This window comes from Schistocerca serialis, chromosome 11, assembly GCF_023864345.2.
Source record: "Schistocerca serialis cubense isolate TAMUIC-IGC-003099 chromosome 11, iqSchSeri2.2, whole genome shotgun sequence".
Taxonomy (NCBI): Eukaryota; Metazoa; Arthropoda; class Insecta; order Orthoptera; family Acrididae; genus Schistocerca; species Schistocerca serialis.
Genome location: NC_064648.1, coordinates 42,065,311 through 42,091,844, shown reverse-complemented (window position 1 = coordinate 42,091,844; position 26,534 = coordinate 42,065,311). Strand labels below are relative to the sequence as shown.

At 41.6% G+C, this 26,534-nt stretch overlaps 1 protein-coding gene across 7 annotated transcripts in view; it reads left to right on the top strand.

Annotated features, from left to right (window-relative positions):
* Nucleotides 1–25,893, top strand: part of LOC126427281 (zinc finger protein 492-like) — a 133,598-nt gene extending 107,705 nt beyond the window's left edge. For 5 of the 7 annotated variants that reach the window (XM_050089552.1, XM_050089551.1, XM_050089553.1 and 2 more), the window contains one exon: nucleotides 23,801–25,893. In XM_050089552.1, the coding sequence (XP_049945509.1) occupies nucleotides 23,801–25,301 (1,501 nt within the window). In that variant the 3' untranslated portion in view covers nucleotides 25,302–25,893. Of the gene's footprint in view, nucleotides 1–6,697; nucleotides 7,174–23,800 lie in introns of those variants that run through there. The other 2 variants (XM_050089557.1, XM_050089556.1) reach the window with 2 other exon arrangements.
* The last annotated feature ends 641 nt before the right edge of the window (nucleotides 25,894–26,534 follow it).

Here is a 26,534-nt window from a genome sequence, read left to right as displayed (position 1 = left end):
GTTGTCCTACATGAATATCCATCTCTTGACATACCTGCGCAACCTCACCAATGAATATTTGGTCTGCAATATGGTGATCTTTGCTTGTAGTGTAGGCGATCGTGTGCTCTTTGCGTACATTGTCCAAAGCATCAAAGCCCTTAACACCATAAGCTAGGTGCTATTTCAATTTTGCTCCAACTCCGCAGAAATTGTATCCAGAGACACAAACTTCTGATCGCAGCTTCTCGAGAATACCACCACCAACTTTTACACGTTTACTAGCACTCATATCACACTACTGCATGGTTTGAGCTTTGCTTTTCGTATAACATAGCAAAATGCGAGTGTTCACCCAGCTGTAGACCTTTGATGAGAAACTAAGCCACTTCGTCAATGCCCTGCTCCCTCAACATCTTGCAATGATATGTGGCTGTAAGTTCAGACATTTGCACGTACGTTGAAGATTAAATTGCTTCCACATTCGGTTTCTAATTGTCCAGTTCAACCATTTGGCAATACTAGTTTCCAAATGAGAGAATGTTGAATAGTGATTTATCCCACATTGTTCCGGTTCTGCTTTGAAATGCCTGTCGTAAAATTCACTTCCATCATATGCCTCAAGTCTGTTGGGCAGTCGTTTTAGTCCTGTGTGCAACAATTATTCGGAAACCTCTGTGCCTGTGACCGTGTGTGACTGTGAGAATGTAGTTGAAACCATTATTTGATTGTAAGTAATCTAGCGTGTCTGAGAGATCAGCCTGCCATGCATAATCCATTCCTCGTATTATCAGATATATTCTGCATGCAGGTCTGTAAAGCTCGTGAACAACTCTCTCCACAATTACTCGACGATGCATATTTTTTTAAGCTCAGGTAAGATCGATAATATTTTGTTCAAGCAATCTGCATTCTCTTCCCCAACTGAAGCTGTAAACAGTCGTAATCGAGCTATGATTTCATTCAGTTACCATAATTTATATACTTCAGAGATAGATTGTTTAGTCTCTCTTGCTGAACTTCGACTTTTACCTACACTATGTGGAGCTGCTACTGCTGCTTTAGTTACAGTCCTGTATTTGTCGCTCTATGAGACATCCATTCATCCTTCTGGGGTTTTACATGCGTTGGTCATGCTTAATATTCGACCACATGTTTTTATAGTTTCAGGGTATATTTTTAACATTCGGCATTTTTAAAATTATTAACTGTAACAGCCTAGGCAATCTTCCAAATTCCTTGTTAACAATTCTTATTGCCTTCCTGGTTAAACATATTGAGTGCTTATCTAACAAATATGGTTTTGCCCTGATGACCCCATATGTTCTGTCTTAACTCAGCATGCCTCCTCCTCTTATTTCTGCTTCTCTCCATAGTCCATGACAACTCTTTCAGCCTGTCATTTACTGGCTTAAATATTACTGAGAGATAATGGTCTCGTTGCAGTTGACCTAACTTTTACCAAAGTAGCTTTGGTCAAATTGCCAGTTTTTATCTTTACACTTTCTCGTCAACATGTTGCTGTAAACTAAGCCAGTGCTGGCCGTTGTGGCCGAGCGGTTCTAGGTGCTTCAGTCTGGAACCATGCGACCTCTACAGTCGCAGGTTAGAATCCTGCCTCGGGCATGAATGTTTGTGATGCCCTTAGGTTGGTTAGGTTTAAGTAGTTCTATGTTCTAGGGGACTGATGACCTCAGATGTTGAGTCCCATAGGGCTCAGAACCATTTGAACCATTTTTGAACTAAGCCATTTTTGAGACAGTTTACAACTTAAGTTTACTTTGAGACAATTGGTGGTGATGGGCATGAAGTGCCTTAGCTATCACATCGATATTTCACACATACATTGGATTTATACTTACTCCTTTAATTTTCTCGTTGACACACAGTTCATATTACAACACCTCAACATTCATAGGCACCTCTCTTAACAAGACCTTCAGTTCCATTAATTTAGTGTTGATTGCCTCCATTTTTTGTCAAACGAACGTGCTTTGCGTCCTCTTAATGAAAGTGCAACACATCTGCAAATTTGTACATAATGTACAATATATTGACACATGCGAGTTTATGTGCATTGCCTTTTTGAAGATCTTGTTCAAGTTCTGTTTGTATTGACTCTGATTCATTTTACTAGTTTTATCTGTAACCAGCAAGCTATGCTGAGAGTTAATCCAGCAATCCTTACATATAACGAATTCATTGAGTGACCTGTCAGTTCCTACATGTGCTTCGAAAATATGCTTTAATTCAGTTTGCCTGTTCGAAAGTTACAAGGTTGGTGCATTCCAGACCAACAGCTTTTGGATGCTTAAGTATGTCTCACTGAAATAAAATATATTGACTTGCATGTGGCGAGCAAAGCAGAAATATCTGCACATACCCTGATTTCCCACAGAGATGTTGCCAAATAAGAATGTGCTGTTTTGTTTTACTTTTTCAGGTGGTGGAATATCACTGCCTGTTAGTCCCTTAATTCCGTGCAGAATCTCCTGCAGTAGCTGATATTTTAACTGAAACAGTATTTTTGAAAAATATATACATGCTCTAAGTGGACTCCCACAGGATGCGTCAACTGTGTAAAAATTTGATTATTTTCCGCAGCATGAAGCCCCAATAACCAAAGCATTTCTAATATCAGGAAGTAATGATCCATTCATCTCGTTCTTCTGATTTATACATTCATCGTTGCAGGGCTAGTCATTTAAAGACCCTTGGGGTGAGACTGTTTCGTCCACTTGGTTATGGTGGTAACTGTTTATTTACGTTGAAATAGAGGGGTTTTATAAACTCTTACTTACAGCTGGGCATACAAACAAACTTAAATAAGATCGTAATTCAGTGCCCACATCTGGTAATGTTGAATCATAAATTTACACTTACCTCAATGCACAGAATGCAAATGTTAAAAATCAGCTCCTGTAGATCTGTGCTCCCTCTGTTAAATATTTTAACTATACCGACCGAATCCCCTACAGAGATGGTATGATCACTTTGTAACATCAGGGGAGAGCAAACTTTTCTGTGGAACAAGGCTGAAATCTGCGTTGACACACTGCATGGTCAATGTCATTCATCCAAGGAGAATATCTTTGTGGTTGTTGTTGTTGTCTTCAGCCCAGAGAGTGGTTTGATGCAGCTCTCCATGCTACTCTATCATGTGCAAGCTTCATCATTTACAAGTAACGACTGCAACCTAAATCCTTCTGAATCTGCTTAGTGTACTCATCTCTTGGTCTCCCTCTACGATTTTTTCCCTCCATGCTGCCTTCCAGTACTAAATTGGTGATCCCTTGATGCTCCAGAATATGTCCCACCAACCGATCCCTTCTCCTAGACAAGTTGTGCCACATTCCTTTTCTCCCCAATTCTAATCAGTACCTCCTCATAAGTTACATGATCTACCCATTTAATCTACAACCTTCTACTGTAGCACCACATTTCGAAAGCTTCTATTCTTTTCTTGTCCTAACTATTTATCGTCCATGTTTCACAACCATACATAGCTAAACCCCATACAAATACCCCAATAAAAAAATATTTTAACAAGATTGCCATCAAGACTGTTTTAAATTTTAATTTCAACCCTCAGAATCACCTGATTTAATTAGACTACATTCCATTATCCTCGTTTTGCTTTTGTTGTTCATCTTATAGCCTCCTTTCAAGACACTGTGTGTTCCTTTCAACTGCTCTTCTAGGTTCTTTGCTGTCTCTGACAGAATTACAGTCTCGTCAGCAAACCTCAAAGTTTTTATTTCTTCACCATAGATTTTAATTCCTATTCCAAATTTTTCTTTAGTTTCCTTTACTGCTTGCTGTGGGGATAGGCTACAACCCTGTCTCACTCCCTTCCCAGCCACTGCTTCCCTTTCATACCCCTCGACTCTTATTACTAGCATCTGCTTTCTGTACAAATTGTAAATGGCATTTTGCTCCCTGTATTTGACCCCTGCCACCTTCAGAATTTGAAAGATAGTATTCCAGTCAACATTGTCAAAAGCTTTCTGTAAGTGTACAAATGCCTTTCCTTACTGTATCTTTGAAGATAAGTCGTAGGGTCAGTATTGCTTCACGTGTTCCAACATATTAACGGAATCCAAATTCATTTTCCCCAAGGTCGGCATCCACCAGTTTTTCCATTGGTCTGTAAGGAATTCGTGTTCGTGTTTTGCAGCTGTGACTTTTTAAACTGATGGTTTGGTAATTTTCACACATGCCAGAAACACTTGCTTTCATTGAGATTGGAACTGTAATATTCTTCTTGAAGTGTTTTGAGGGTATTTCGCCTGTCTCATACATCTTGCTCACCAGATGGTATAGTTTTGTCAGCGCTGGATCTCCCAAGGCTATCAGTAGTTCTAATGGAATGTTGTCTACTCCTGGGGCCTTGTTCCGACTTACATCTGTCAGTGTTCAGTCAAACTCTTCACGCAGTATCATATCTCCCATTTCATCTTCATCTGCATCCACTTTCATTTCCATAATATTGTACTCAGGTACATCGCCCTTATATAGACCCTCTGTATATTCCTTCCACCTTTCTGCTTTCCCTTCTTTGCTTAGAACTCGGTTTCCATCTGAGCTCTTGATATTCATACAAGTGGTTTTCTTTTCTCCAAAGATCTCTTTAATTTTCCTGTAGGCAGTATCTATCTTACCCCCTAGTGATATATGCATCTACATTTTTATATTTGTCTTTTAGCCATCCCTGCTTAGCCATTTTGCACTTCCTGTCGATCTCATTTTTGAGGCATTTGTATTCCTTCTTGCCTGCTTCATTTACTACATTTTTATATTTTCACCTTTCATCAGTTAAGTTCAGTATCTCTTCTGTTACCCAAAGATTTCTACTAGCCCTCGCCTCTTTACCTACTTCATCCTCCGCTGCCTTCACTATTTTATTCCTCAAAGCTACCCATTCTTCTTCTACTGTATTTCTTTCCCCCATTCCTGTCAATTGTTCCCTTATGCTCTCCCTGAAACTCTGTAGAACCTCTGGTTCTTTCAGTTTATCCAGGTCCCATCTGCTTAAATTCCCATCTTTTTGCAGTTTCTTCAGTTTTAATCAACAGTTCATAACCAATAGATTGTGGTCAGAGTCCACATCTGCCCCTGGAAATGTCTTACAATTTAAAATCTAGTTCCTAAATCTCTGTCGTACCATTATGTAATCTATCTGAAACCTTCTAGTATCTCCAGGGTTCTTCCATGTATACAACCTTCTTTCATAATTCTTGAACCAAGTGTTAGCTATGATTAAGTTATGCTCTCTGCAAAATTCTACCGGTGGCTTCCTCTTTCATTTCTTAGCCCCAATCCATATTCACCTACTACATTTTCTTCTCTTCGTTTTCCTACTATTGAATTCCAGTCCCCCACGCCTATTTAATTTTCGTCTCCCTTCATTACCTGAATAATTTCTTTTATCTCTTATTGCATTCCTTCAATCTCTTCATCTGTGAAGCAAGTTAGCATATAAACTTGTACTACTGTGGTAGGTGTGGGCTTCGTGTTTATTTTGGCTAAAACAATGTGTTCACTGTGCTGTTTGTAGTAAGTTACCCATGATGCTACTTTTTTTTATTCATTATTAAACCTACTCCTGCATTACCCCTATTTGACTTTGTATTTATAACCGTGTATTCGCCTGACCCAAAGCCTTGTTCCTCATGCCACCGAACTTCACTAATTCCCACTATATCTAGTTTTAACCTATCCATTTCCCTTTTTGAATTACCTAACGTACCTGCACAACATGGCACACTTCTATATGTAGAACGCCAGTCTTGTTTCTCCTGATGACAACGTCCTCCTGAGTAGTCTCCGCCCAGAGATCTGAATGGGGGACTATTTTACCCAAGAGGACGCCATCATCATTTAACCATACAGTAAAGCTGCATGCCCTAAAGAAAAATTACAACTGTAGTTCCCCCTTGCTTTCAGCCGTTCACAGTACCAGCATAGCAATGCCATTTTGGTTAATGTTACAAGTCAATCATTCAGACTGCAATTACTGAAAAGCCTGCTGCCCTTCTTCAGGAACCACACGTTTGTCTGACCTCTCAACAGATAACTCTCCATTGTGGTTGCACCTGTGGTATGGCTATCTGTATCGCTGAGGCACACAAGCCTCCCCACCAACGGCAAGGTCCATGGTCCATTGGGGGGGGGGGGGAGATATTACTTTGTCATCACTAAATTGATGGTTATCAAGTAATACCACTTATTAGAACTCCCTTTTCGATATTACACTGACACTAACATGCTTACACCCACTGGTATTCAAACAGTAGGTTTGATTGAACAGCATTATCTTGACACCAGATGCCTGCTGCTACAACGACTTCACCTTTCCTGCAAGGAAAGCACATAGTGTTAGTTAGAAGCTTATTTGCTCATTTTCTCTGTTCATCAGCGTCAGCATTAATACTTAAACTGGCTCGTAACAGGGACTTCTGATGCATGACTTAACGTCCTTATCCTTTGATGTTTGTCACAAGAGAGCAAATTATTTATCAATTGCTGTAAGTATATTTTCGTGACATCTACTATCATTATAGTTATAATTGTAATGTTGTTGTTGTTGTTATTTAGCTTCAAATCCTGTATTTTGTGCACGTTTGTGTATTTATCAGGCACATTTATACGCTTTAGTAACTGTGTAGTGCATAGAACCACTGTCTGCATTGAATCATTCGTTTTGTGTTACTTGCAGAACTTAGATCGCCCAATCCAGTGGTAGCTCTCATAGTAGCAGCAGTAGCACATCAGAGTAGTGTGGGCTGACACGTTTTCATAAGAAGCGACTTATTTTAAATTTTGTCAGTGTTCCTTACCTTCAGCTCCTATATTTCGTAATGTCTGTGTATTTACCACGCCAACTCTGGTATGACAGATACAGTAATTGCTGTGTTCAGATGTGAATCAAGTTGGTGATTCTTCGCTCACAGCTCCAGGCAGTGTTATCCACCAAATGGTCCACTGCTGCAGTCATCTTGGGTACTGCCCACACTGAGATTGACCTCTCACTTGTGGTTGAGTCATTCAAGTGTGTGGGTGGCAGTGGAAGAATTTCCATGTTGCTGATCGAAGAGCCTGCTCAGTTCATCTGATGAACAGATTTGGGAGCTCTCTATGGCTGATGGAATCCATGAGCCAGATGAAGTCGCGTGCCATGTTCGAAAGGAAGCCTGTCAGTGTGCAAGACTGAGCATTCACAGAGGGTAGTATTACTGGTACTTGGAATCTCCGATGTTAGGTGTGTAATGGCGCCATTTAGAGATAAGACTGCGTAGGAGGGGAAGGAATCCAATGTGCATACTGGGTGGAGTCTTTACAGATTAGAAATGTGTGCTTCTGAATGCCATGAAAACCGTGGCATAGCCAGCTGTAAGTGGTGACTCACGTTGGTGGTAACAATACAGATTGCGTTCCATGAGGATTGCGACCAGTGTCTTTGTAACACAACGGTAGCCCACAGTGTGTTCTAACCTGCTAGGCTAAGTGGATGGGGGTGTTATTTTTAAACGCTCTTTGTCTCATTCGGCTGCAAGCTGCCGGAGAGTCAGGACGTGCATTTCTGTCAACCCCGTTTTGAGTTTATGTAACGTGGCACAATGGATCATTCTGTAGAGGAACGGTACGCTATCAGATTTTGCGTTAAACTTAGGAAGTCCGCCACCAAAACGTTTCCATTGCTTCAGCATACCTTTGGGAATGATTGTTTGTCCAAATCGCAACTTTTCCAATGGCACAGCTCGTTCATGGAGGGCCGAGAGGAGATCATCGACGAACCTCGCAGTGGATGGACATCAACCGCGTGAGTCGACGAAAATGCGACGCGTGTGCGCGATTGTTTAAACTCTGACAGACAGCTGAACCTTCAATTGATAGCACAAACTTTAAACATGTCAAAAACAACCTTTTTCCGTAATGTGACCGAAGATATGAACATAAGAGAGATGTGTGCCAAACTTGTCCCAAAAGTGTTGACCGAAGAACACAAGCAAGGTGCCGAGAAATGTTGGAAATTTGCGAAAATTATCCTCAATTTTTAAAATCAGTTATCACTGGTGATGACTCGTGGATTTTTGAGTACGACCCTGAGACAAAAAGGCAGAGTTCAGAGTGGCACACCCCATCATCGCCCCATCCCAAGAAGGCACGCATGAGCAAGTCCAGGATCAAAACCATGCTCATTGCCTTCTTGGACGTCAGAGGCATTGTCCACCACAAATTCGTACCTACCGGAACTACAGTGAACTCAGCTTTCTACTTGGAAGTGCTCAAAAGACTGAAAAGGAGGGTGTCTCACTGCCAAAGCGACAGCAAGGATAAGTGGAAAGTTCACCACGGCAATGCACAGTCACAGTGCCTTCATTGTAAAAGACTTCCTTGCCAGGACCAAGACCCCATTGGTTCCCCAACCTCTCTACAGTCCTGACCTGCCTCCTGCTGACTTTTTTGGTTTCCTTGGTTAAAAGGAGTCATGAAAGGAAAACATTGGGACACGATTGAAAGCATCAAGGCGCATGTTACATCAGCTCTATGGAAACACCGCCTCCAGAAGTGTATTGACGCAAGAGGGTGCTGTTTTGAAAATTTTTTATTTGTACGAATATATTCAATAAATGATTTTTTATGAATTTGGTGGCATTTCTTATGAAACGCAACTTACATGTGCCACATTGCGTTGGAATAGGTTCTGCCTGGTTTCAGCGCCTATCTAATATAGACTGCCATTCTTGTCTGAGAGATGAAGGTGGAGCTCACCACCATGGGCTGAACTGAAAGTGGTTATTTCGTACAGAGTGGAGTGAAGGTCTGAATCAGAGTCCCAGACAGTTCTGCAACTGTGTAGGTTGCAGATTCCTCGACTAGCGCCAAAAGGTGGTGGATTTACAGGTTCTGCTAAATGGGTCAGGAGTCAACTACACAAAGGAAGCAGTTCCACGAGTATAGGAGACCGGGCTTTTTATAGATGAGAGGGTCTCAGGTAAGTGCAGAAAGGGCTTCAGTTTCAAAGGCTGAAAGTAGAACACCCAAAGAGGGTAGATACAACCACAATAACTATTGTAGTTGTAAATTGTGATAGCTGCATTATAAAAGGAACAGAGCTCAAAGCGGTAACAGAAAGCACTGAATCTCAAATCCTTGTAGGTATTGAAATAACTTCAGCTGAAATTTTCCAAGAGACCTAACCATGTTCACAAATAATGGATGAAATACAGTTGGTGTAATGTTCATTGCTGTTCGAAGTAGTTTACCTTGTAAAGAAACTTAAGTAGATATTCCTGTGAGGTAGTACAGATAGCAATCAATTAAGAGTTCCAGGCTGAGAGGCTATAGTCTATCTGTAATTCGTTGCTAACTGCGGGCAACATCTTCGGAGGTGAGTCAACGATGGCTGCCAGGCCACGGATTACCCGTTTATATAGAGGACACCAACATAAGTCACGTGGGGCCGATTCTAAGTCTATCTCTGACTAACGTCATTATTCTCGATTTAATGTAATAGATCGTGACATCGTTGTTGCAAAGTTGACTGCCATACCCTGTCTAACTTTAAGCCGTCCTCTTTTGTGCTGAAATCATTGTGGTGTTCCTGAATCTCCGTAGCTTCCCTATACATATGTGCATAATAATCGATGTCCTGGCTAGCACGCTTTTCTCATTAAATTTTATTTCATGGTCTGCATCTTTAAATCATGTTCTGCTATAGCTGATTTTTCGGTATATTCCAGTCGACACTTCCTTTTGTGTTCGGTTTAGCGGGTATTGACACTTCTTATCGTTGTTCCAATATAAACCTTCACGCATCCACACGGGATTTAATACACCTCAGGACTTGCTAAGAGGTGTAGTGCATCTTTCGCCGATCTTGAACACTCACTAATCTTGGTCACTAAAATTCTTCCGGGCTTGAGGCCGCATTGTCAACTATAAAATTCCGACGTTTCGGCGACTGTTGCAAGACACCTTCCTCAGACACCCTGAGGTAGGCATCTTGCAACAGCCGCTGAAACGTCGGGATTTTATAGTTTACAACGCGGCCTCAACCCCAGAAGAATTTATTGACTGTGACAAGGGCCGTTGAAGCCTACGTTTACACTCACTAATCTTGTTTGTGGGTATAAAGATTGTTATAACTCGAAACTTTGCCAGAACTTTCCCAATACTGTCCGTAATATTGCAAATAAATGCAAGAAAAGCTCTTCCAGCTGACAGTTGTTCTTGCTGAATGTTGTCACACACTTTTCTTCTGGGATGAAGTGCTCGATCTATCTCGTTGTCAGCATATCCATTTTTCTTAACAATCGTTCGCAAATGATTTAGATCATCTTGCAAGTAAACTGGCTGACAGATATTATTAGCTGTGTCCACGAGTGTTTTAATGACGCCTCTCTTCTGTCTGGGATGATGGTTCGAATCCTTATGGAGGTAATGGTTGGTGTGTGTGTGTGTGTGTGTGTGTGTGTGTGTGTGTGTGTGTTTCTCTTTTATACAATTTATGCCCTAGACTCCAATCTGCCCTTTTAATTACTGATACATCAAAAAAATTTAGTTATCTATTTCTCTCTTTCTCCGTAGTAAATTGTATTTTTGGATTAATACCATCCAGATACACCGTGAAACCATACAGTTCCTGTTCACTGTGATTCCATACAGTTCCTGTTCACTGTGATTCCGTACCACAAAATTCTCATCCACATACCAATACCACTTTAAAGGTCTTTTACTGCCAGACTGCAGCACCTGCTGTTCAAAAAAATCCATGAAAAGATTAGCAACAGCTGGACTCAGAGGCTGCCTGTGGCCACACATTCTGTTCGTTCGTGAAACTTACTGTCATACTGGAAATCAGTCATGGACGGGCAATGTTGGGAACTCCACAGCCTGGCAGCCAACTGTTGACTCACCTCGGAAGTTGTTGCCTGCAGTTGGCAACGAAATGTCAGAAAGTAGTAGGTTTACAGATCGACCACGGCCTCTCAGCCCAGAATTTTTAAGTAAAGAAGACACTGACTGTGAAAGCCTACACGTTATGATGAGTACGGGCGAGGCTTATACCTAGCAACTGGAATAAATTAATAAGTTCCCTTTACCGACGCCAGTGGTAGGCATAAAACGTCGTCCGAAACTGTACTGAATGGCGTCTATGAAAATGATTTTGAACAATGAGTCCAGTAGCGCACTCAGAGTGCAAATGATTGCGAAAACATACTAGACACCTTAATAGCACTGGCCAAACAGGGAGCATAACAGATACAGGGATTAGTGACAATGTTGTTGAGCCATGAAGAGTTCACAAGAGTGAATACTGTAACATCGAAACTCACCAAAATAAACGCAAAATTCATGCCCTTGAAAAAGCGGATAAAAATTCGCTTGACACATTCTGAAGAGACAGTATCCACTCCTTCCGGTAAGACTTTCCAAGCATATACCAGATGCGGTTTAAAGTCAAATAAGTAATAACTGAGATATGTGTCAAATTAATAAGAGGTGGTACTGACACGAAACAAAAGTTTCACAGAAGCTCGAAATTTAGCGCAAACTTCAATGAGAGAGGCTTTTAATAGTTTCCAGAACGACACTGCCTCGAAATCTAGTAGAAAACCCAAACAAATTCTGGTTATATGTAAAGTATACAATTGACAAGGTGCATTAATACCTTCAGTACGCGATATCAATGGTAAAGATATGGACGACAATGCTACTTAAGCGAGTTACTGAACTGTTTTCCTAAATCCCTTCACAAGAAAAACAAAGTACGTATTCCAGAATTCTAATCAAGAATAACTGCCTGTAACTTCAGGCGTTGGTATCCTAAATGCAGTGGAGCAGCTTAAGAAAGGCAATCCCTCTGGTCCAGATTGTACACCATTCAGGTTCCTTTTAGAATATGCTGATGCAATAGCTCCATACCTAAGTCATATACAACTCAACTGCAGAAAGATCGGTACACGAAGACAGGAAGTTGCACAAATTACTCCAGAACCCAAGAAAGGAAATGGGAGTAATCCGACGAAATGCAGACCCATTCCACTAACATCGCTTTGCAGTAGGATACGGGAAAATATAATCTGTTTGAATATTTTGAATTACCTGGAAGACATCATTTGTTGGCAAATAGCCAACACGTATTCGGAAAACATAATTCTTGTGAAACACAAGAAGCTCTTTATTCTCACAGAGTAATAACTCATATGGACAGATGACATTAGATTAATTCCATATTTTTTGATTTTCAGAAGGCTTTCGACTCAATTCCTCAGAAGTGACTTCGGATTACATTGTGTGCCCCTGGAGTATCATCCTAGTTGTGCACAGATTCGTGATTTTGTACGCGAAAGGTCACAGTTCGTAATAACTAACAGAAAGTCATTGAAGTAATATCTGACGTTTCCCAAGTGAGTGTTATAGGCCCTCTCTTGTCCCTGATGTACATACACGATGTAGGAGACATCTGAGCAGCTCTCTTAGATTTTTTTACAGATTAGGCGGTCGTTTACGTTATTGTAAAGTCGTCAGATGATCAAAACGGATTGTGAAGTGATAAAGATATTTGTATGATGTGAAAAACAGCAATTGACTGTAAATAATGAAAAGTATGAAGTCAACCACATAAGTACTGAAATGAATGTGCTAACTTTCGTTCACACGATAACTAATACAAACCTAAACGCTGTGAACTCAACTAAATACATAGGAATTCCATTACGAATAAATTAAGTCGTAGTATTCATATTCATAATGCTCTGGAGAAAGCAAACCGAAGACTTACTTCTTGGGAGACCACATAGAAAACGTAACAGGTCTACTAAAGAAACGGCTCACACTATGCTTGTCTGTCCTCTTGTGGAGTATTGCAGTCTTTTGTGGGACTTCAAAGAAGGGCAACTCGTTTCGTATTATCACGAAATAAGGGAGAGTGTGCTACAGATATGACAAATAAATTGGTATGGTGGTAATTAAAGAAAAGGCGTTTTTCGCTATGGAAAGAATTTTTGGTGAAATTTCAAACACGGATTTTGTCGTCAGTATAACATTTCATTGGTGCCAATCTATGGATGGAGAAATTATCATCATAGTAAAGTATGAGAAATCAGAGCTCCCATGGAAACATGTAATTGTTCGTATTCCCTGCATGCAGTGAGAGTGGAATAGTAGACAAGTAGATTAAAAATGAAGGTTCGATTACCCTCTGCTAGGCCCGTAATTGTGAATTGCAGAGTTATCATGTTATATAGATCATTGTCATCTTGTCTCAGAGCCGGTTGCTCTTCACATACTTACTAACCGTATTCCCATTACATTTCCTGGAATATCATGACTACAGAAAATTGCTTCAATATCTTCATCATCAGCAATTCCATTACATCTTACCATGGACAGAAAGAAAATTAAGGGAATACAGAAAATCGATTGCTCAGCAGTGCAAATTTTTTGGTTCTAATACTTAGTCTCCCCCTCCCCCTCGAACGTTCCCGACTCCCCCTCGCCCCCGAGCGTGCCCGACTCCCCCTCGCCCCCGAGCGTGCCCGACTCCCCCTCGCCCCCGAGCGCTTGCACGTCTGCCCCTCGCCCCCGAGCGCTTGCACGTCTGCCCCTCGCCCCCGAGCGCTTGCACGTCTGCCCCTCGCCCCCGAGCGCTTGCACGTCTGCCCCTCGCCCCCGAGCGCTTGCACGTCTGCCCCTCGCCCCCGAGCGCTTGCACGTCTGCCCCTCGCCCCCGAGCGCTTGCACGTCTGCACCTCGCCCCCCCAGCGCTTGCACGTCTGCACCTCACCCCCCCCAGCGCTTGCACGTCTGCCCCTCGCCCCCCCCAGCGCTTGCACGTCTGCCCCTCGCCCCCCCCCCAGCGCTTGCACGTCTGCCCCTCGCCCCCCCAGCGCTTGCACGTCTGCCCCTCGCCCCCCCCCCCCAGCGCTTGCACGTCTGCCCCTCGCCCCCCCCCCCCCAGCGCTTGCACGTCTGCCCCTCGCCCCCCCCCCCCAGCGCTTGCACGTCTGCCCCTCGCCCCCCCAGCGCTTGCACGTCTGCCCCTCGCCCCCCCAGCGCTTGCACGTCTGCCCCTCGCCCCCCCAGCGCTTGCACGTCTGCCCCTCGCCCCCCCCAGCGCTTGCACGTCTGCCCCTCGCCCCCCCAGCGCTTGAACGTCTGCCCCTCGCCCCCCCCCAGCGCTTGCACGTCTGCCCCTCGCCCCCCCCCCCCAGCGCTTGCACGTCTGCCCCTCGCCCCCCCCAGCGCTTGCACGTCTGCCCCTCGCCCCCCCCAGCGCTTGCACGTCTGCCCCTCGCCCCCCCCAGCGCTTGCACGTCTGCCCCTCGCCCCCCCAGCGCTTGCACGTCTGCCCCTCGCCCCCCCCCCCAGCGCTTGCACGTCTGCCCCTCGCCCCCCCTCCCCCAGCGCTTGCACGTCTGCCCCTCGCCCCCCCCCCCCCCAGCGCTTGCACGTCTGCCACTCGCCCCCCCCAGCACTTGCACGTCTGCCCCTCGCCCCCCCCAGCGCTTGCACGTCTGCCCCTCGCCCCCCCCAGCGCTTGCACGTCTGCCCCTCGCCCCCCCCCCCAGCGCTTGCACGTCTGCCCCTCGCCCCCCCCCCAGCGCTTGCACGTCTGCCCCTCGCCCCCCCCCCCAGCGCTTGCACGTCTGCCCCTCGCCCCCCCCCCCCCAGCGCTTGCACGTCTGCCCCTCGCCCCCCCCCCCAGCGCTTGCACGTCTGCCCCTCGCCCCCCCCCCAGCGCTTGCACGTCTGCCCCTCGCCCCCCCCCCCAGCGCTTGCACGTCTGCCCCTCGCCCCCCCCCCCCAGCGCTTGCACGTCTGCCCCTCGCCCCCCCCCCAGCGCTTGCACGTCTGCCCTTCGCCCCCCCCCCAGCGCTTGCACGTCTGCCCCTCGCCCCCCCCCCCAGCGCTTGCACGTCTGCCCCTCGCCCCCCCCCCCCAGCGCTTGCACGTCTGCCCCTCGCCCCCCCCCCAGCGCTTGCACGTCTGCCCCTCGCCCCCCCCCCAGCGCTTGCACATCTGCCCCTCACCCCCCCCAGCGCTTGCACGTCTGCCCCTCGCCCCCCCCCCCCAGCGCTTGCACGTCTGCCCCTCGCCCCCCCCCCAGCGCTTGCACGTCTGCAACTCGCCCCCCCCCAGCGCTTGCACGTCTGCCCCTCGCCCCCCCCCCCCCAGCGCTTGCACGTCTGCCCCTCGCCCCCCCCCCCCCAGCGCTTGCACGTCTGCCCCTCCCTCCAAAATAGTGCATCAATTTAACTGTTGTAAAGCTAGCAACAGAATGGGATGAGATCTACAGGGAAGCTGCTGCTAATTTCAAATTTAATGTGCAAATAATTTTCCAAAGGAAACAACAAATTGTAATCGTAATTGTCAGAAACAATCTAAAAAGCTGTGACTAATTAAAGAGATAATATGTTGTATACAGAAAATCGAAATTTATTTTACAGCCAGAAGGAGTAATTATCCAGTAAGAGCCAAACATTACAAAAACGGTTGCACTGTATTTTGAAAAGTTACTAAAAAGCCAAGAAGTGTGTGCACCATGTCTCGGATTAGCACCTCTGATGATAAAATTAAAACAATTTGGGATATTGCTAGAAAGGAAACGCGACAGTGGAAATCACAGAAAGATTTTATTACAAGGTTGTACGTGGAAGAAGGTATACCTATGCAATTTGATAAAATTGAAATTCAACCCACCTCTCGAACTGAAATTAGGAAAATAATAAATTCACTCAATGTAAAAGCTCGCATGGATTTGATGGCACTTCCAACAGAGTACTAAAGGCCTGTTGCGAGCAGGACCTGCACAAACGGTTTAAATCATATTTAAGTGGAAGAATGCAGAAGGTTGAAATTAACAGTAGAGATAGTGTGCTAAAGTTAGCAGTTCTTGTAACATTAGTAATTTTCACCTTACAAACATTAGTATACGCTCAATGGTAAACGCCTATCAAACAATTGTAATGGAAAAGAAATCAACCGTCGCATAGCAGTGGCAAAATCTATTATTCTTTATCTTTGCCGCTATCATGCGGCGGTCGTAAATCTCTAAGTACACTTATCGATTAATGACATAAAAAAAGAATTCTGTTATTTCAAGACAAATGAGGGATTGAGCGATTCACCTTTTACTGTTTCTATTCCATGAAAGGTGGGCTTGCTGTGTTCTGCAATCGGTATTTTAAAATTTGTCTAAAATAATCTGTAAATGTCCTAATTGTCTTTTCAATCAGAGAACATGTAGTTTTATGTAATTAATTACGAACAGGGCCCATCGAGAAGACATTAATATCAAGTATTGCCTGTTATGTGCAAAGCTTTTGTTATACGCACCAGCCATTGTAACTTAATATTAAAAGGTACATAGCATTGAAAACGTGTGCTTATATAGCCAAATCACCCATAAGTTTCTCCATCTCCTCATTACTTGAATGTTAATCATTTTTTATCAGTTTATCTCCAGAACCTACAATCATGCTGATGGACCCAACACAGCATTGAGGGCAGGGAGGAACAGTACCATTCGCCTATCATTTCTGAATCCTTTTCTTTATTGTGTAGTATTGGTTTTCTTTTAAAGTCAGTAAATCTTTTGGTCTCTTAGTGTCGATCTAGGTATGACTGCATCGTGGTCAGGAAAACGAGTTGATGTGGTAATGTTGCTCTCTCTCTCTCTCTCTCTCTCTCTCTCTCTCTCTCTCTCTCTCTCTCTCTGTCTCTGTCTCTGTCTCTCTCTCTCTTTCTCTCTCTAATATACACACACACACACACACACACACACACACACACACACACACACACACACACACACACACACACACACACACACACTACATCCTCTGAGGAGGTATGAAGAATCGTGTCCCACAGTGTTCAAGTTTGTTCCCCATATTTTTCTTAATATATGTTAATGACCTGGCACTCTACATTCATGAAGCTGCAAAGCTAGTTCTTTTTCTGATGCTGCAGTAATCACACCAAAGAAATATGAATTAGCTGAGGAAACTGTGAATTATGTCTTTCAGGAAATTGATTGTCTGCAGATGGTTTTGAGAAAACACAGTGTACACTGTTCTGTGCAGTAAATGGCAGAATACCATTGATAAGTATAGATTTTGATCAGAAATCTGTTGCTAAGCAAAATATTCGAAATTTCTGGGTGTTTGCATTGATAAGAAATTAATTTGAAGAAGCACATCGTGAGCTTATGAAACATGTCAGTTCAGCATCTTACACTATTAGGGTAATTGCAAATTTGGTGACAAACATATCAGTAAATTAGCTTACAATGCATATTTCCATTCACTGCTTTCATATAGCATTAAGTTTTAGGGTGACATCATGTAGAGAGAAAATATTCATTGCACAAAAGCCTGTAATCAGAATAATAGTCGGGAAGCACTGAAGATCACCTTGCAGACACTTATTTAAGGAACTAGGGAGGTTTGCAGTACCTTCACAATACATACATTCACTTACGAAATTTGTTATTAATGACGAATCACAGTTCAAAGATAATAGCAAAGACCAGTGGCTAAAACTGACTTTGGCACAGAGAGAGATGAACTGTGCTGCCAGAAAAATCGTTGTTCGTCTATCAGGTAGCATTAACAGTCTGACAGATAGCCAACCAGCTTCTAAAAACAAATCAAAAGTATTTATGAATGAGGACATCGTCTACTCAGTAGATAAATTTTTAAATATGAAATAGTAATTGTAAAAAAAAAACATTGTGTAAAGAAACCTAATGTTAAACTCACAAGTTCCACATTGCAAAGAGTCATATTCAGGATCTGTAGAACATGTATTAATGAGGTGTAATATCGTGAAACCAGGCAAGGACTGTACATTACTCTACAGTTACCATAATTTGTATCTTACCAGCTGTAAACAAAATCATGTTGAAAGTTTGGTCAGCATGTGGTTTACCTGTGTCAAAGAATCCAAGAAAGTACTGATTGACTTTCTGCCTGGGTTCAAAAGGTATCACTCTATTATGTACACTATGATTGCCAGAATGCACTGACACCTGTGTGTCAATGTTACATTTGAGCAGTGTGTGATAAATTAAGTTTGTAATGGTCTTATTAGTTGTGTTGAGAGAACCCTCAAGTAGATAGTCAGCACTTGCCATCTGTAGATCATGAAAGTTTCAGTCTTCTGAGAAATATCTAAAAGGGATTCGCTAGACCTCTATGCTGTGTAACTTGACCTGTCTGACAGCAGGTGTATAAGAAATGTACCCACATGGGTACCAGACAGGCAAATATTTTTTGAAGACAGAGTACACAAATCAGTAGGATATTTTTTATTACATATTAACCTGCCGACTTGGAAATTCGGATGAAAAGCCATTTCATTGTTTTATTCTTAAATTACAATCTGTAATTCATTGAAACAATGTGTAACATCCTGAGCAGTTAATACTACTAACCGATAAAGTGATTATCTGCTAACATTTTGATCAATCACAAAGTAAATATTTTTAATCAGACATTTAGAGTAAATGGTTCTAAAGTGTGTTTACATGGATGATATACACTCTTCAGTAAACAAAGCTCACCAAAAGTGGAAAGCTTCAATCAGTGGTCCGTTAAATTTTCTTTTGACCACAAATTGTTTCCATGAAAGAATGAGAGAGTGAAGGAGTGATACTGTGTGTCAAGGATGATGAACATTAACAGTGATTTCAGCTTAATTTGCATTATGGCAAAGGAAGTGATAACCTCACTTTCAACTTGGTCAGAAACCCACACCAACATATGTAATAGAATTACAATCTTTATTTCAGTTCTTTGGAAGCTACTGTGATGTAATTGTTGGAATTCGTGTTCATACTTTCGTCATACGAAAATATATAGTGAACATGTTGCCACACATCAAAGATCTTTCATAAATGCTTTGATTTTTGCTAGGATGAGATTCCTAAACTGCCAGAAAGTTCTATAGAAGCTTATAAACCCATAACCATTCAAGGGATTGATGAGGTTTACAGCTCATAGGGGAACGATATCTTTCAAGATGGAAAAATGTACTTCTACCCACTAAAACGTTTTTCATCCTGGAAGGCGCGTTTCTAAATGGGTAATCTGGGAATTTTTTTTCTGGACATACACCAAGTTAAGAAGGTTTAAGGCTTCCATATGAAATGAAGTGCCTACTGAGAAGAGACGCGTTGCATGGGTGGTACAGTTGTTTTATCAGAACAGCAGCACTGCATTGCAAGAATATCATTGACACAAATGGCTGAGAAGAGCCCCATGTCAATAAATATGGTGAAGAATACAATCGAGAAATTTGAAGAAATAGGTGAATTGAGTGGTGCAGCAGATTCCCATAGCAGTCGTTGAAGTTGCTTTTAGCTGACCATGCAGCAGATGCCTCAAATTCTGCATTAAGTGTTAGAGTTGTCACAGGATCTCTCTCTCTCTCTCTCTCTCTCTCTCTCTCTCTCTCTCTCTCTCTCTCTCTCTCTCTCTCTCTCTCACACACACACACACACACACACACACACACACACACACACACTCTCACTCACACACTCTCATACACTGCCTCTTACTGTGCCTCCCCCAGTCAACAGTTCAAAAGATTTTGTGGAACATTTCACACTAATATCTCTATAAGAATTTGCTGCTAAAGAAGCGCCAGGATAGGCCACAACGCTGTGACTTTGCCTTTATTTTTGGCATGCATGGAAAAGTGTGACTTTTGGCTGGGGAGTATTCTTTGGAAGTATAAGGCATATTTTACTGTGCATGGGCTATGAATGCACAGAACTGTCACATATGGGGTTGTCCTCCCAAATCTTGTGCAGGTACTGCACTCAGCTTATGCGACAGTGTGCTGTGGTTTCACAAGCCACTTCATTCTGAGTCACTGTTCCTTGTAGGTGACATGTCAAGCACCTCTTAGGTGTACAGTGACATCTGAGCTTTATAAGGAACTTGTTATGTAACGTGATTCAAGCATTTCAAGACCACAAGTGTCTGCACCATTATTTTGATGTGAGATGGGGTAGCATGATATGTCAGTTGTCGAGTTAACTATTGGTTTCATGAAATCTTCGGTATCACCCTCATTATATCTAGGCAGTTTAAAGATATGTGGCATTAGAGATCCCCCGATCTAAGTTCATGCAACATGTGCATGTTGGGATATGTGAAAGATTTATTGGGGATGTATCCAGATATTCCTGATTAGAAAGATGTCATATGATGACAATCAATCTGATTACACAGGATATGCTGTAGGCAACTGTTAACCATGTCATGTCATGTTGCAGAGTCAGTAGACCATTTTGAACACGTAACTTCTGATCATATCCTAATAAATGTACCAGAACCACCATTATCATCGCTCTGGTCGTTTCTCCTCTTTTCCTGCATTACAATGTTACAGCATCCTACAAAGTATAGAGCACACACTGCAGCACCCAAACATCAGTTTAATTATAATCACTTAAAACACCTCGGATCGACTTCTTGTTATGAAAACAGGATGCTGTTCAATTTTCCCCTAAATAAATTCATAATAAAGTTGCTATGACGTCTTGCAGAGATACCACACTCGTTCTATGATTGCTACTCTGCAGAGGTTTTTATCAACAGTTTGTGTTTATTGTTGTTATTACAGTTTATAGTTATTGTGTCTTTTGTTAGTGTCTTTTACAATATGAAGTGTGTGCCACGTCTCTCATCATTAAAACCTGCCTGAATAGACTTGTTATTCTCCATGAGTTCTGTCTGCAGCTCATGGTCTAGTAGCTAGCATTGCTGCTTCTGGATCATGGGGTCCCTTGTTCGATTCGTGGCCAGGTTAGGGACTTTCTCTGCCTGGTGACTGGGTGTTTGTGTTGTCCTCCTCCTCCTCCTCCTCCTCCTCCTCCTCCTCCTCCTCCTCCTCATCATCATCATCATCATCATCATCATCATCATCATTTGTGACATTGGCTACAATGGACTGCGTAAAAAAATAGACTGTAAACTTGGTGATACAAATTCACAATAGGGCCTTGGTGGTGGTGGTGGTGGTGGTGGTGGTGGTGGTGGTGATAGCAGAGGACATAGTCATATCACCATGATTACTTCTTCTATGGGAGGGGAAACGCTTTCAAATGGAGAAATGCACACCCCAAGCAATGTTTGTGCTATACAATATAACATTGCTTTGCAGATTCCTGCCCTGTTACGCAGTGGTAATGCGATGGGTAGAAATCGAGACACTGAACAACTAATCAGGTGTACTTTTACCTTGAGGAATTTTAGATGGGATTCAACAGTGTTGAAACAATCTTGATAATATAAAAATGTTCAAATCAACATACCTTCTTTGCACAATATCGACGTTTCTGAGATAAAAGCTTTAATAGGGTTGCTTGTATTAACAGCAGTCTCCAACCCTGGCATCAAATGCATTGACAATATTTCCTTGGTAGATGGAACCAGATGTTATATTTTCATGGCAATGTAACAAACGACCCACCAGGGTAGCCAAGAGCACTAATGTACTGCTTCCTGGATTCGGGTAGGCACAGCGACCCTGGATCGAATCCGCACAGCAGATTAACGATGAAGGGCCGGTGTGCCAGCCAGCCTGGAAGTGGTTTTTAGACGGTTTTCCTCATCCTGATAGGTGAATACCAGGCTGATCCCAACGTTTCACCTCAGTTACACAGCTCGCAGACATACACACTTTCCCATGAATTACACTGGACGCAGACAGTTGGGGTATATAAAATGGCGTGGGTGGGGGGGGGGGGGGGGCTTTGGGAGTCGTGACCCCATTGTAATACTAAACTATATACGCATTGGCATGTCACAACCAGCCTCGGGCGAAAGACCGAGTAAAGGTGAAGTCCCATTAATTCCCCGACCCGACTAGTTGTTGGATAGAGGGTCCCTATATGGATATATAGAATGTAAGAAACGGTTTTTGTTCGTGATGACAGCTCTTTGGTTTGAGAATCAAGAGAACAAAGGAAGGAATAAAGTAGAGTGCCAAAATTTCTAACAAATGAGGTGTGAGCCATCAGCACTGTTACTGTCCAGACTGTAGTATGTGTGTTGATATCACTGCATGAACAGTTTATGAATGTGCCTGCCACAAAAAATGTTGTGCAGTAAATATTAAGGATATGACACAAGTACCCAGTACCTACACAATGGTTACATGGAGGTGTCTAAAACAATTGATAAATAATTAACGTCAAAATTTATTTATTGTTGAACTTTTCCACAAATTCTCTTTCTTATCCTGGTGTGTTTATGGTTCACTGGCAATAGCATAAAATTTTAATTGTACGTATTATATCTAGTACTTTGAGAAAAAGAAAGCTATTTGTTTGAAACCTTACTTGCATATTTTATGATTTCTTTCTTAATTATTAATGTTCAGTTACTTTACTTCCATATGTATGAAAATACATGTCGTAACTAATTGAGTTTAAAAAAAGTTAAAATATCTAGTGATACAGTTGTCAATTTCTAGAATCTAACACACACCATGATACCAGTTATGTTAAAAAAAATCGTGTGATCTTAATTAAGAGTTTAAAAACACTCGAAATTTACCAGATACCATGCCACACAAAACTATATCCCCAACAAAACGCAAAAAAGTCAAAAGTTGCAGAACAAAAGATAACACTGGAGTAAGCACACCTTCAGTAGTTCGTGCTCTTTCATGTCCAACATGATGCACATACTGGTGACCTGAAAGGCATCACAGTTCTGTTCTGTGGGAAAGGGTTTAACTTCAGGTGGAATAATGCGACCCAGATACTACAGGGGTAGCTCATGCATCAGCTGTCACCACTGCCACACAATATGTGGTGTCAGCTAGCAGTGTCTAATGGGTGATGTGATGAGGTGGCCATATATATGTGTGCCCTTCACTCAATGGTGTTCTGCAATGCCAGATAACCAGATGTTAGGAAGATGTAAAAATTTTCAATAAGGCTCACTGCAAATATACTGGAAAATTTACAACTATTTCCATCTTTTCAGACAGTATTTCCATTTCCATTTGTACAAGGCTTCATACAAATTGCAGTGCCAAAAACAGTGTCTTAGATTAAAACCATCTGCAAGTGTGTCATTCACATTCATTCATCAGTATGCAATTTTTTCCCTTGATTGATGTGACATTCATTCTTGTTCATGAACCATCATTATCCACCTGATTAACATCCATTCTAGATACTTAATAAAATGTTGAAGCTTGCACTAGTTCTTGACTCATTGGGAATCATACAAAAAAAAAATCTGTTAACTAAGTGAAATAAATTTATCATTTCCAAAGCTGAAAGTGTTTGCAAAACAAAAAAAGGCACTTACAGAGCTAAGATCATGGAAGAAGAACATTTAAAATTATTTCTCTAATTAAATCTTAAATACCTTGAACGTAAGAATTTTGAATTGAAATATGTAACTGGTAGTTTTTTTGATACATTTAATAAATTGGTGTAAACTGTTTACTTGTAGCACTGTATTTTGAAAAGATTGTAACACATGAAAGTGAATTATTATAACTCTCACCTAAAAATTTCAAATGAAACCAGCAGTGTCTCAGATTCATCATTATTGAATTTCCTGTGGTTAATTTTGTTTTAAACCACTTTTACCTCATCTGTTCTTTTCTTCTGGTGGAATATTGTAATTTTAAATCATTAACAGTTACTTAATGTGCAATTTCTTATGCATTTTTATGACTTGTGGCCTATAGTACTGGATTTATGGACACTCAAATATTGTTTCTTTGTTGTATATATATATCAACATTTAACATTCTTGTCCTCACTCTTCAGATTGATTCAGAGTACTGGTGGGAGCTGTGGCATATCATGTGAAGAAATTTGTCACCAGGGACTGGTCCAGGATGAGTCGGTGATAGACATGGAGAAGTCAACACATGAGTTTGGTACAGAAAATGTGATTATTGATAAGGAATGCTCAGTTGCCACCCAACATGACTGTAGTAAGAGGGAAAAGGAATTACATCTGTATAGCTGTGATTTCTGCCAACAGAACTTTCCTTCAAAATACAGACTCATAATGCATGTGTTTATGCACATTGATGGCACACAACCACCTTTGTATGTTTGTAAGTGGTGTGGTGAGGTATTTCACAGTAAGGTTGGTTTGAAAAAACATTTGAGAATGAGAGAGAATTATCATGTCTTAACTGCTGGCCACCATGAAAAATATGGCTATAATGATGAGCATCAAAGCATTATCTTCTTGGATAGTGAGCCAGAAGTTTCTGTAACAGAACACGTTGAACAGTCTTCATATAAGGAAACTTGTAAAACTTCAAAGAAGGCCTCTAATGACATGTGTAACACACACATGACAAATGATGTAGAGAAAACAAGTGGTTATGGAATTTTATGTACAGCTGTTAATGTCAGTGCCCAGGCTGATCTACATATTGCAAACAGAACCGACAAATGTGGTATTTGTGGCAAATGGTTTGCTAGGTCAGGTGATCTGAAGACACAAGCATTAATTCACACTGAAAAGAAATCTCACAAATGTGAGATTTGTGGGAAATCTTTTACTATGTTAGGCGATCTCAAGAAGCATTTGTTAATTCACACTGGAAATAAACCTCACAAATGTGAGATTTGTGGAAAATGTTTTGCTAGATCAGATTGTCTCAAGACTCATGTATTAATTCACACTGGAAAGAAACCTTACAAATGTGAGATTTGTGGAAAATGTTTTGCTACATTAGGTTGTCTCAAGACTCATGTATTAATTCACGCTGGAAAGAAACCTCACAAATGTGAGATTTGTGGAAAATGTTTTACTACATCAGGTTATCTCAAGACTCACGTATTAATTCACACTGGAAAGAAACCTCACAAATGTGAGATTTGTGGAAAATGTTTTGCTACATCAGGTTATCTCAAGACTCATGATTTAATTCACACTGGAAAGAGACCTCACAAATGTGTGATTTGTGACAAATCGTTTGGCCAGTCAAGTACTCTTATGACTCACTCGTTAATTCACACTGGAAAGAAACCTCACAAATGTGAGATTTGTGGAAAATCTTTTGCTACATCAGGTTATCTCAAGACTCATGTATTAATTCACACTGGAAAGAAACCTCACAAATGTCAGATTTGTAGGAAATCTTTTGCTAGGTCAGGCGATCTGAAGACACACATATTAACTCACACTGGAAGGAAACCTCACGAATGTGTGAAATGTGGGAAATCTTTTGCTAGGTCAGGGACTCTCAAGAGGCATGTATTAATTCACACTGGAAAGAAACCTCACAACAGTGAGATTTGTGGGTAATTTGTTGCTACGTCAAACTATCTCAACACATGACACTAATTCACACTGGAAAGAAACCTCACAAATGTGTGATTTGTGGGAAATCCTTTGCTAGGTCAGGCACTCTCAAGAGGCTTGGACTAATTCACACTGGAAAGGAACTTCACAAATGTGAGATTTGTGGGAAATCTTTTGCTGAGTCAGGCGATCTCAAGAAACAGTCATTCATACATACCTACAAAAAGCCTCACAAATGTGATATTTGTGGCAAATCATTTGCTAGATCAGGTGATCTCAAGATACATGCAGTAGTCCATATGGGAAGGGGACCTCACAAATGTGATATCTGTGACAAACGTTTCACTCAGTTGGGGACTTTTAGGACATATGCATTACTTCACATCAGAAAGTAGCTACAAGTAATTGTTAGTTCATGCAAATAGATTTTCCTTGTTGGTGCCCTCAAGGCCTATAAAATAATGAATGTAGTAGAGGGACAATAAATTGTAATACCTGTGAAATAAAATTAAACTGTGGTAGAATTGTGAAAAAAGTGCAATAATGTATAGTATATTGTGGTAACAGATAATGTGACATAAAAATCCCTATCTTTGGCTTGAGATGTCAAGAAATTGTATTACTGAATACTCCAGACACATGAATGAAATGTGTTTTTGTCATTAACACTGCTGCTTTTTCCTATCGATCTTGAGACCAAGAAGATTGTGAATTGTGATAAATCCTTACCTTTCTCAATAGCTGTAATTACCACGCAATATTCAGTATAAGGCCTAGGAAATGTGATGACCTGCTGCTTAGTAGTCCAAACATAGTCATTATGTAGTACTTGTAACTCTGCATTTGAGAAAGTTACAGCAATAGTATATTCATGGCACTTCCTTCACTGAGGAACACTGGAGAATCATGATTATGGCAATTATTTTACTCAGGTATTTTTCCTCAAAAGATTTGCTATATATGTCATCAACCCATTAGCGCTGGAATTAATATTTTCGTGAGTTTTTTAATTGCATTATTATGTATGTAAAAGGCATAAATTACACAACAGAGTTGTTTTGACGAAATTCATTACCACCATTAGCGAGATATTTGATGTTGCCGCTAGGCACTTTCACTGCCTAATTTTATATGAATTACAACTTCAACTAAAATGAGTAGGTTATTGAAATTTCGTATTACATATACAAGTTTTGTGCAAATTTATTATTCAGTCTTCATCATACAACTGATACT